Raw genomic sequence first — 12,079 nt, forward strand, 5'->3', positions numbered from 1 at the left:
TCATTTTCTGTTTCATTGTTAAATATGAAACTATTGCCTGTTTATTACATTCTTCCATAGTTTAGACTGCACTCAACATCGTCAAAAAAATGAAAATTGTCTGGTGGAGTCACTGAATGATGAACGTTCGACAGTAGTGCCATGATGTTGCCAACATCTGCTAGTGACAGCTTCATATTACACATGACCCGTGCTTCATTGTCAACCCATCATTAAAAAAGTGCTGAATGCAGCATTTTCACAGGCACTTGCGACACTGTTGGCGGGATGTTTCCTTCAGTTTAATTAGAATTGGTCTTTTCATAGCAGCAACTCAGTGGCAAAAAGACTTTCTATTATAATGTTGCCTTTTGTCTATTTTGACTTTTTTGCCTCAGGGTGGGGAAATGGTAAGCAGTTTAAAAAAAAAAAAAAAGAAACGGTTAACAGCCATGTTTCAGGGCCTCAGCCTTTCTGTCAAGATGCTGAGGGGTTGCTGAGGGGATCAGAAAGGTCAGTCAGGTCCATGACTGTGTTGCATACGCAATCGTTTTATGTTGACCTCTATTTCCCTCTGCAGCGCTCCTCGTAGCCTTGGTGGTCGCTCTTAGTGTTTGTGAATCTGGTGCTTGTGAAAGGTTTGATATCACTGGCAACCAAAGTCCTGTAATCAGAGACTCTTCTTGCTTTTTTTTTTTTTTATTATTTTTATTTTTTTATCTAGCCTAAACATTGTTGCATTTCTCTACAGACTATCCAGCTGTAGTGTATCGCTGCAGGGGACAGGCTAATCAAATCCACCCCTAAGTTGCAGGCTGTGTTAAGCAGTTTCTGTTCATATTGTTTATAATAGGGGTGTAAAGATTCATCACTTATCAATGAATCGCAATACTTTCTTTTATATATCGTATTGTTTGTATGGTTACACAAGAACAAAAGCACCACCGTAGCTCATTGTAATTCACCAATGGTTCTTGAATGACAAATAAGTGTGTGTTTTATAGTTGGTATGAATACAGACTCTCCCTATCGTTTTATTTTTTTAAATAAAATAGTACAGGATCTTATTGTGCATCACAGAAGTAGCCTATCTGGACCATCACATGTATCGCATTTCGACTGGCATATCGTGATACATACTGTATCGTGATATTAGTACATCGTTGCACCTCTAATTGCATACAGTGTCTTTAAGGTGTGCTGGGGAATAATCCGTGAACCACTGTTGATGTGGATTTTAGACTATGTTAATTTAAGTCAGACCAGCTGAAAATGTATTGTTGACCAAACCTGCATTTTGTAATAGCAAGTACTTTTTTTATTTTAATTTTAATTTCTTTTCAGTTTAAGTACAGTAGCAGAGGCAGGGGACCATGTGTGCTATACAAATATTTATCCTAAAAATACTTTTGTTGCGATCCAAAGACTATATTTGTCCCTGTAACCTAGCCCGTGTCATGCATTTTAAACCTTTCAGCACTCTGGGATACTGTTCCTGTTGGTCTTGGGGAGATGCAAGATCTTTATATGCACCCATGTATATACTGCACTGTACATGGTTTTTGTCTCTCTATAATTTTGCTATATTTCTTCAGATATTACGAGATTCTTGTCAACTAAGTAATTGTCAGTCTCTCCATCCACGTTGGGTGATCTAAAAAAAAAAAACAACAAAACAATTTTGACCAGGCAGATTGTAAAGACGCAGAAGCGCTTTTTTCTTTTTCTTTTTTTATTTTCTTTGGTATTTTGAAACCGTACACAGCAACTTTACTTCAAAGTCACATTTAACTGCGCATTGGGTTCAACTTAACAGTACTGGGCTTTCTTTGTTTTCTAGATATCCAAGAATTTTATGAAGTGACCTTACTGGACAATCAGAAATGTGGAGAATCTCCGAAGCCAGTAGAACCCACACCACCTGTAAACCTGTGGGAATTCTCCAGCCTTCCAAGCACAACCGTGACTTCAGAAACACTGCCGAGCAGTGTTAGCCCGAGTGTGGAGGTAAGAGCAGCGCTGCGGTCACTGCCTGGTGGTGCTGTCCATGTAGTGAGTGTGGAGGTAAGAGCAGCGCTGTGGTCACTGCCTGGTGGCGCTGTCCATGTAGTGAGTGTGGAGGTAAGAGCAGTGCTGTGGTCACTGTCTGGTGGCGCTGTCCATGTAGTGAGTGTGGAGGTAAGAGCAGTGCTGTGGTCACTGTCTGGTGGGGCTGGCCATGTAGTGAGTGTGGAGGTAAGAGCAGCGCTGTGGTCACTGCCTGGTGGCGCTGTCCATGTAGTGAGTGTGGAGGTAAGAGCAGCGCTGTGGTCACTGTCTGGTGGCGCTGTCCATGTAGTGAGTGTGGAGGTAAGAGCAGCGCTGTGGTCACTGCCTGGTGGTGCTGTCCATGTAGTGAGTGTGGAGGTAAGAGCAGCGCTGTGGTCACTGCCTGGTGGTGCTGTCCATGTAGTGAGTGTGGAGGTAAGAGCAGCGCTGTGGTCACTGCCTGGTGGTGCTGTCCATGTAGTGAGTGTGGAGGTAAGAGCAGCGCTGTGGTCACTGCCTGGTGGCGCTGTCCATGTAGTGAGTGTGGAGGTAAGAGCAGCGCTGTGGTCACTGCCTGGTGGCGCTGTCCATGTAGTGAGTGTGGAGGTAAGAGCAGCGCTGTGGTCACTGCCTGGTGGGGCTGGCCATGTAGTTTTTGCAACTACTTGCAAAACCTGGAATGGCTTAAACTGCAGTGCAGTAGGATTTTATAATTTTATGAAAACATTGCTAACACGTTACGTTGCTGCTCATGAAACTGACTGTCCTACAGTACCCCCGGCATCTCCACCCCAGGCCTGATTTGAAATGAAGTAGAGCAAATCTGTTTTTTGATTAATCAATCTCTATATAAGGAAACGGACAGAAACTGAGTGTAGATTTTAATAATGAATGTATTGTCTAATGTGTACTACACACGTTTATCAACATTTAAATGTTAATTATTCAGTGTACCTCAAATCTAAAAAACATTGATAGCGCTCTGTGATTTTTGTAAATTCCTCTAAGGCTCTTGTAGTTTAATGCTAGCTGCTGCTATTACTGGTATTTGCAGGAATAAGAGGTCAAATTACAGTATCTTCAAAGTTGGATGTCTTTTAACTATTAAATACATTTAAAATTAAAATTGATGTATGCCTGGTGAACCCCTGAACAAACATTGTTTCTTGTACTGTACCTTCATAAATCTACCCAAACAATTGAGATTAGGTCCTGCAGAGCTTGGACAGTGCTATACTCTATATTTATGGATTAACTTGTTGATAGATGTGGTTGCCTTTTTACAATATTCAGCCTTACAAGCGCATCTGGCAGCTGTGAAATAGACACTGGAGAAGGAGAACTGAATAAATCTGATCATTGTGAGAGGTTAAGAACTACCTGGTGGTTATTGCTTGCACTCCTATGTATTTATGTATATCTATCTATTTGTTTTTCTTTTGATATTAATATGCCATTTATTTAAAATGTTAATTTCCCATTCTGCCTTCTAACACTAATATTTGCCATTGCCGTCACGGAGTTGTCTCATTTAATGTATCTGTCTGAGTCAAGCTGTGTTGTGTGAGCATAGTGGGATGGCAGAGTTCATTACAGATATTTGAAGTGTAATCTTGTCATTGTGCCTTAGGAATGATTAAAAATGTTGGCACGCTAGTTTTTCATTTAATAACAGCAGAGACAATGAGAGTACCGTACAATGATCTCGCTGGATCTTCTTTATTCTACTATTCAAAATGATGGTGCTGCTGTTTCCAAGTTATGTTACCATGTTTCATTTATAACAGTAGCATAAACATGTTTGCTCATTGTAGCATAATATAATCATCACTAATTCATTATCTGATTTAGAATGCCAAACAAAAGGTGTGCAGAGAATTGATTTATAATGAAATGCTATCTAGCACAAGGCATTATATTAAATCTGTTTTATGTCCAAGGGTAATTCTACAGTGAATTGTGCAGACTGCAGGACCTATATGTACATTTAATATTAACATTTACATCAACTTATTATTTTTTTTACCAGTTTAGAGGATAAAATCAGAATTATACATTTTGTCTGAATTGGGACCTTGGGGGTGGGGGTGGAGTTGAGCTGATAGTTAATGAGAAGACACTCATGTCTTTAGAAAGAAGGTATATACATGTATACATGTTTATTTTAATACATTTTTATTTCTTCTTAGGTTATTGTCAGAGAAAAAAGGCTAATGACACTCACAAAACCTGATAGACTTTATTTTTTGAAGAAACACAAGTTTGATTTATAAGTGAAAATTACAGGAACCTTTTAAATTTACAGTAGATTCTTGGTTACACGTTAGTCTGCTGCCATTTTATTTCTCTGAATTGTGTTGTCAAATAAGAATGTACAGTAGGTTATAGGGACACATGCAGTGGTTTTGTTACAGCTGTACCCGCAGCTGGATGTCACTGCAGTACTGTTTTCAGATGTACACATTGTGAAGGGGGGGGAAGAGGACAGGATGGGGGGGTTATCTGAGTTGAATTGCTGTACCTTGTTCTGCATCCAGTACAATGTTTTTATTCATGTCCAAGCCTCTCTTGGGTAAATATATGACTTTAATTGTGGTAGCCTTCTAATGACCCTAATTAATACATTTTAAATTGTGTTTGATTTAGGAGACCCAGCACTGCATTAATACAAACCAGAGACACAGGCAAGATAAGGAATACCAGAAGGATAGGGAGAAGCTCAGGAGAGAGACTCGCACACCGTATCATGGGTGCTCCAGCAGTACACGAGTACATAGACAGAGCAGCTCATATCCAGTGATCTTCTCCAAAACCTAAAGGATAAGCCAGAAATCTGAATGGGGAAGTGACTTTCACACGCTCCTCAGCTATTCAACTATATATCTTGGGAACCACTTTGTAAGAAACTACAGTGTGCATGCCATTCATTGTCAAATACATCAGGTTTTACTCTGAAAGAAATTTGGCTGTTTTGTAAATGTCTGCCAGTGCATCACAGACAATTTGTGTGTGGTTGTTACGGCTTGTGAATGGAACTCAATTATCAGTATATAATCATTTTGTTTCGAGTGGAGTTTTTTTTTTGTCATCAATTGTGGAATTGTATTATTTATTATTATTACTTTGTATGAACAATGCAATTCCCAATGGAAATATGGCAAAACCACCATTTGCCTGTAACAATAAAGATATATTTAGTTGGTTTACTGGTGTTAAGTGAATAGGATTAAAAAAAAAAATTCTCTAATTTAAAAAAAAATAATAATAATTATAAACCATGCTGAATTTGTGTAGTCTGTTGCAGCTTAAAGCCTTAAGCATTTGTTAAGTGAGTTCTGCATTTTCAGAGATCTAGAATGAGAACATCTTAACCTGCATTAGTCTGCTGCTAAATGCTTCAAACATGCTAAAAGACAATAGCAGCACACTGCTCCTCCTTTTTTTTTTTTTTTTTTTTGAACCTAGACTCTGTGACTTCTAAAGCTCACATGTGCCCAATAAAGTTCTGCAAGGAGTTCCAGACCCAGTTTTCTTCCTTACCTCTACAGTATTGTACGGGTGTTCTGTAACCCTTTATCTACTGGTCTTATAAGCTGGTGCCATCAGTGAAAGTTTCACCGTGCTTGGAGGGTTCCACGTATGAAATTTCAGTTACATGTCTTCCGTTAAGTCACTTACAGTACTTTTGATGTCTTGAAATAACACAGAGGTCACTTCAATTGATCTAAGTGCTGTTTCCATTTTAGTAAAAAGGGGACCAAATGTGGCATTTACTTAATTTTTATATTCAAAATACACTATAGAGACTACACGGCTTGAGTTGTGAGGTGATGAGAGTGCATCCAGGAAGAGATAGCAGACAGACAGGTAGAGATACGGGAGGGTATGGTGGGGTCAGAGGGGTGGAAGGAGAGGAAGATCTGAGCATCATCAGCATAGAAATGGTATGAGAAACCATAGGATGCCATGTGGGGCCCAGGCAGCGGGTGTAGAGAGAGGACCCAAGACTGATCCTTTGGGGACTGTTGTTGAGAAAGGGTGAGGTGTGGAGGTTGAGTTGCGCCAGGTTACCTGGTAGGTGCGGTCGGAGAGGTAGGAGGAGAACCAGGCCATAGCAGCGCCAGAGATTCCCAGGTCAGCGAGAGAGGATAGGAGCATAAAGTGATCGACAGTGTCAAAGGCAGCAGAGAAATCGAGGAGAATTAGGACAGAGAAGAGAGAGGCAGCACAGGCAGAATTTGATGAGTTAGTGACAGGAGAGCAGTTTCAGTGGAGTGAGCAGAGCGGAAACCAGATTGGAGAGGGTCGAGCAGAGAGTGGTTACACAGGAAAGCAAAGAGCTGGCGGTGTACTGCCTGCTTGAAGGCTTTAGAGAAGAAGGGTAAGAGGGAGGCAGGACGGTAGTTCTGGAGGGAGGTGGGGTTGAGGGTAGGTTTTTTGAGGAGGGGGGTGATAGAGGCCAGAGAGGAGAGAGGTGTTGAGAAGGGAGGAGATGACTGGGAGTAGAGCAGGAGCAGCAGCTTGAAAGAGGTGAGTGGGAAGGGGGTCCAGGGCACACGTGGTGGGTTTGTGGCCCTGGAGGAGGGAGGAGAGGTCAGAGTCTGAGAGTGGAGAGAAGGAGTAGAAGGAGGGTGAGTTAGTTGGGGAGACAGAAGGTGTTGGGGTTGGAGTGTGAGGGGTTGGGGGGGCAGGGAGAGGTGTTAAAGAGTTTGCAGATATCGGAGATTTTAGAGAAGAGAGGCAAAGTTGTCAGAGGAGATAGAGGAGGGGGAAGGTTGAGGAGGGAGGAGAAGGTAGAAAATAGTTTCTGGTGGTTGTTAGTGGAGGATTGGATAATAGAATGGAAATAGGAGCGTTTAGCAGAGGAGAGGAGGGAGCGGTAGAGGTGTAGGGCAGCATGGAGTTTGGTTCTCTTCCATTTCTTTTCAGCAGAGCGCAGTTTGGTTCTTGCTGAGCGGATCACAGAGGAGAGCCAGGGTTGGGTTGGGTTGGGGAGGGGAGGGGGCAGAGGGAGGAGAAGAGGGTGGAGGTAGCTGAGTCTACAGAGAGTTGGGAGAAGGAGTCGATAGGAGGGAGGTGAGAGAGTGGTGGAGGCAAGGACAGGGGGAGAGAGCGGAGGTTATGGCGGGAGGTGACAGTGGGGGTAGGTGGAGTAGGGAGAGAAAAAGATGAAATAGTGATCAGAGGGGTGACAGAGGGTGGAGGGGCAGCAGGCGATGGAGGAGGTGAGGTCCAGTTGATGGTCCCTTTGTGGGTAGGAGGGGAGGGAGAGAGAGAAAGGAATCCAGCAGAGTGGGTGGGGTTGGAGAGATGGATATTGAAATCACCTAACAGGAAAGTTGGGGTAGACGGAGGGGAGGCAGGAGAGGAAATAGTCGAGTTCATCGAGAAAGTGAGTGAGAGGTCCAGGGGGACGGTACAGTACAATTGGCAGGAGTTGACAAGGAGAGGTTAGTTGGACAGTGTGAACTTCAAAGGTGTTAACAGCGAGTGAAGAGAGGTGAGAGGGGACAGAAAAGAGTAAGGAGGTAGAGAGGGGAAGACCAGTCCCACCTCCCCGTCCAGTGAGACGCGGCGTATGGGACAGGATGTAGAGAGAGGACAGGGCAGCAGGAGTTGCAGTGTTATCAGGAGAGAGCCAGATTTCAGTGAGAGCAAGGAAATTGAGAGAGGTGGGAGGCAAAGGCAGAGATGAAATCAGGTTTGTTAGCAGAAGCGTGACAGTTCCAGAGGGCGCCGGAGAGAGTGGGAGGGGGGAGAGGCAGAGGGATGAGGTTAGGGGAGCAGCGGCGGAGTGAGAGGATAGAATAACAGGGATGTGAGAGAGTCATAGCAGGACAGGTGAGACAGATAGGTACAGTAGTAGTGGGAGCAGGAATGGTGGGGGGAGGAGGGTACAGACCTGTTCATTAAACCTTTTTGTTTTGCTGTACACCAAGAGCAGATGTATTACACTGTAGTTTAGCAAAAATAAGCCTCCAATTAAAACTGAATCTTTTTTTTGTCTTTTTTTCTGTCTTCTCCTTTATGAATAACATTCTTTCTTTAGGAGAGTTTTCTTCTACATTAAGTATTTCACATTTTAGGAAATGGTTTCCCTTTCCCAGTCATGTAAGTAATTCAACAGTGAATCTCTCTCTCTCCATCAGAGCATGTTCAGTGGTGTAATTTCTTTGTTTGAGATGGTTTGCAAACCTAGTTCTGACATCAAATTCATCTTCAATGTTTAGTGAAGCCCGTACCATTGTTTGTAACTTTCATTTTCTAAAGACTGTACATGTGGTTCAAATATCAATCATGAGTCCTTGATACTCGCTGCTCAGTTGAAAGGCATCTCTTTGAAGATCCACTGGTTTGCAGGAAGTTTTCAAAACCTTCACAGTATTCCAGGTGTTCTGTTCAGTAGATTGTCACAATTTATTTTCCCATGCATGTTTTATCGTGTTCTACTGATCTTCACAGGTGGACACCCCACTGAATCCAGATTATGTTGGAGTGAATGTTTATTTTTCCTAGTTTCTCTTTTGAGAACAAACTTTCTAAAACTTTTTTTTTAAATTGATACATTCAAATATATGTATTCCTTCATGTACTATAACAAAAAAAGTGTAATAAATTTGATTTATTTTTTAAAATGTTGGTGCTTGTAAATGTAGTGCTCAGAAGTGGACAAGCACAGCACAGCACATGCCATTCAGTCCAGTGTATCATTGTCAACACTGTAATTGGGGCTCAGAGCTTGAAACCAGCACTGGTCCTGCACGTAATTCTGGGTTTCAGAACTTTCCTTGTTTAGGCATATCTAGGGCTTCTGATAAAAAATGATAAAACACTCTCGATACAAAAAAAAATAATTTAATCGGTGTATAGCCAATAAATACCGGAAAAATAGTGGAAATGGTTACTAGGTTCACGTTGACCAATCCTTTCCCATTTTAAATAATAATAATTAAAAAAAGCTAATGCAACCTAGTGCAGCTGGGCAATGTCCCTCCTTCCTGACTTGTATCTATCATTGATTTGTTCTGAATACTTTAAGCCCACCCCAACTACCGAGTGGCAGCACATTCCTACATTTCTATTGGAGACTCAGTTTGCGAGATTTAAAATGAGATTACAATTAGGAACGGAGGCTTGTTCGCGGGATTTAAAGCTGTATTACACACAATATCCCCAGAAGAATGTGCCGGCGACCATAAGGATTTCGTTGTGGAAGACAGCAAAGGAAAGAAGGCACAACTTAAGAGTGCAAGTACTGTCGAGTTACTACTATACATATTTTGACAGAAAAGAAATGCACAAGCATTGTGGAAAGTGACTGAATACAATAATTTCATACAGTATATAAAAAGTGAAAGCCCCAAAAAAAAAAAAAAAAATTACTGTATATTTACTAATTGGAGTTGTTTATACAGGTATAAGTGAGGAACAATGCAGATCCCATACAGGTGCAATTATAAATGATCATTTAAATAACAACCTAATTGAGTTCTGAAAACTAGGCCTGCAGGGCTAGTGTGTTTCAAGCCATGTGGGACTTATTCATTATTCACCTGTAATTATAAAATTCAGTTAAATATATTAATATCAGCTCTAGGCTGTACGACACTGTTCAGCCTTACCCTAGCTGCATTATTTAGGTTAGAAAAAAAAGTGGTAATACATCTGCTGCCTGTGGCATCCATTTATAAGCAGACGCTTGACTCTGTAGTTAAAAAGGGTCTAACAAAGAAGGGCATTCAGTTTAACGTGCAATTCTGGGAGAAATTGCTGTGCAGTGCAAAACTGAGCCCCTTTGGAAGATAAGCTGTGGTATATGGCAAGTGTCTGTCTTTGATGTGGAAAATTAATCACAGAAGCCAGGCCACATAATTAATAATGTGTGTGCTGTATTCTGTCCTGCCACGTTGTATTGTCTGTCGCTGATGCTCCTTCGGGGTACTAATGTATTTTAGCAAGATAAACAGCCTTTCCTTGGATTTTAAATTATTATTCCCCCAATATACATTTAAAGGGGGTGCTGGTGTGAAAAGCAAGTACAGAGGAACAGACCTATGTTATTCAAACCCTTTCATGCATGGTGACTTCATATGGGGACAGAAAAAAAACTCTCCACGTCTTTATATGGGGACACATATAAAGCAATGGAAAACAATTTAAAAAGAAATCTATGAATAGTGTATTTGTCTCCCAAAACTACCTTTTTTAAATTATCTTGAATATTTCATGCATGAGAGTTTAAGCCTATTTCAATTTAATTAAATCAAGTTTGCAAATTCATGAAACTGTTTTAGAGGGGGTTACAAAACCAATCTCATTTCTTAAAACAGGCCTTAGATTTTTGTGACTAGGGCCCGTTGAATCTCAAAAGAAGAAAAGAAAATGTACTTGTGGCCAAACTGCAAACATGGGTGAGAGAGCATAATGGTATGCCAGCAAGGGCAACACACCAGGGGTGGGAGTGTAGGGCAGCATGTTGTGTTTTTTTTTTTTTTTTTTCATTGAACTGATGTGCTTTATAGCTTTTGATTGGGTCTTATGAGGTCAATTATTCCATTCAAAACAATACAAACAACAATATGAACATGGATTATGTTATTCATATTCATATGTTCTGCAATAAATGCAGCAACTGTACAGATGTCAAATTAATCCCAACAGGCTTGGTGTGATTAAACTCAGTTGGGATATTTAGATAAAGACCAGTGATTATCAGGACACCACTAAAGGGATGTGACTTGACAGTTTACTGTCCTCTTTCTTTACTAGAATTGAGTAGACCGGTCCATTGTCATGTGGGTAAGTAAATCCCAGCATACAACTTTGTGCTGCTTGCAGTTTAGTATATGCACATTTGAACTGCTGTTAAGCAAATATGTTATGGGAATAGACAGTCATTAAGTTTGTTGAAATGTTGCCTGTTCTTCAGTAAAGAATTTGGTTCATGCTCTAGAATCCAACAGCTGGAATTTAAATGTGTACATTATCTAACAATTTCTGATTCGCATACGTTTCCCAGACGTTTTATTATTTCAAAGGCAAGATTTTGCATTTTAAGAAGTATAGGAAGAAATGAAGCATAAAATAGTTGGGTTATTCACAATGATGCCGTAGCTGCTGCTGTTAATATTGGCTTGCTATTTGTGGATATAGAGCCTAGTTGATACAAACCCTGAATGATCTAATTAAATCTTTTTTGGGGAAAGTTTGAGTCATGTGATTTTAGGCCGACATGCGTTTCCTGCAGTTGAAAGCATAAAGTTGAACTGTTTCTGGATTATATTCAGGGAGTGGGGAGGAAAATGGGAATGTAAAGTGGTTTAAAGTTTATCTTCTGGGTAATGTTGAAAAAAAATCTCTTTGTTATTGCTTTGAAACCTGTTGTATTGATATTGAATACACAAAAAATAGTTTGATTTACTGTGTTACCCGCAATCCTTGCCATTCATTTTTTATACTGCACACAAGAATTTAGTTACTATTTTTTTTTTTTTTTAATCTTTTTTAGTTGAACAAAAAAATAAATCCACTGCTGTCCAAATAATAAAGGCAAAAACAGGTTTTTACATTTCCAGTAAATCTAGAAGCCTAAACGCTAGCAGTTTTAATTGGCACATATATTTTCGTGGAGTGTCACAGAAGACATTTAACTAGTTTTATTTTGCTGCCCGAGATCTTCAAATTAAAACCGACAGAGATCTAATACAGTGTGATTGGCTTGCTTTATTGGGTAGTCTTGGAAACCATGTTATTGAAGTTTGAAAGGTTAAGAATGGCCCCTGCAACTGCCCTCCAAATGAACAGTACAGAGACATTGTACAAAGGCTTATCCTACCAATTTAGTCAGTAGCGAAGATCATGGGGCCTTGTAGCCTGGAAGTTAGAACAGATGATTAAAAGAAGGAAGGACAGAGTTAGCTCTGTGGTTCTATTCTGTGCCTCAGTCGCATCTCCCTGTAAAGCTGGGAGCAAATAGAAATCCAGCAAAAATTACAATAGCACTAAAGTATATCTATACACTGACTGGCCAAAGAAAAGTGGCCTGCTAGTGAACCACACAATGCTCCTGCCA

At 40.7% G+C, this 12,079-nt stretch overlaps 1 protein-coding gene across 19 annotated transcripts in view; it reads left to right on the forward strand.

Moving 5' to 3' along the window:
- The window catches only part of LOC117417163 (disks large homolog 1), a 207,851-nt gene that overhangs the window by 23,920 nt on the left and 171,852 nt on the right, over positions 1–12,079 (forward strand). For all 19 annotated transcript variants that reach the window (XM_034029084.3, XM_034029085.3, XM_059034543.1 and 16 more), the window contains exon 3: positions 1,820–1,986. In XM_034029084.3, coding sequence (XP_033884975.1) covers positions 1,820–1,986 — 167 coding nt within the window. The remainder of the gene's footprint in view (positions 1–1,819; positions 1,987–12,079) is intronic.

The sequence above is a fragment of the Acipenser ruthenus genome, chromosome 12 (assembly GCF_902713425.1).
Source record: "Acipenser ruthenus chromosome 12, fAciRut3.2 maternal haplotype, whole genome shotgun sequence".
In the NCBI taxonomy this organism is placed as follows: Eukaryota; Metazoa; Chordata; class Actinopteri; order Acipenseriformes; family Acipenseridae; genus Acipenser; species Acipenser ruthenus.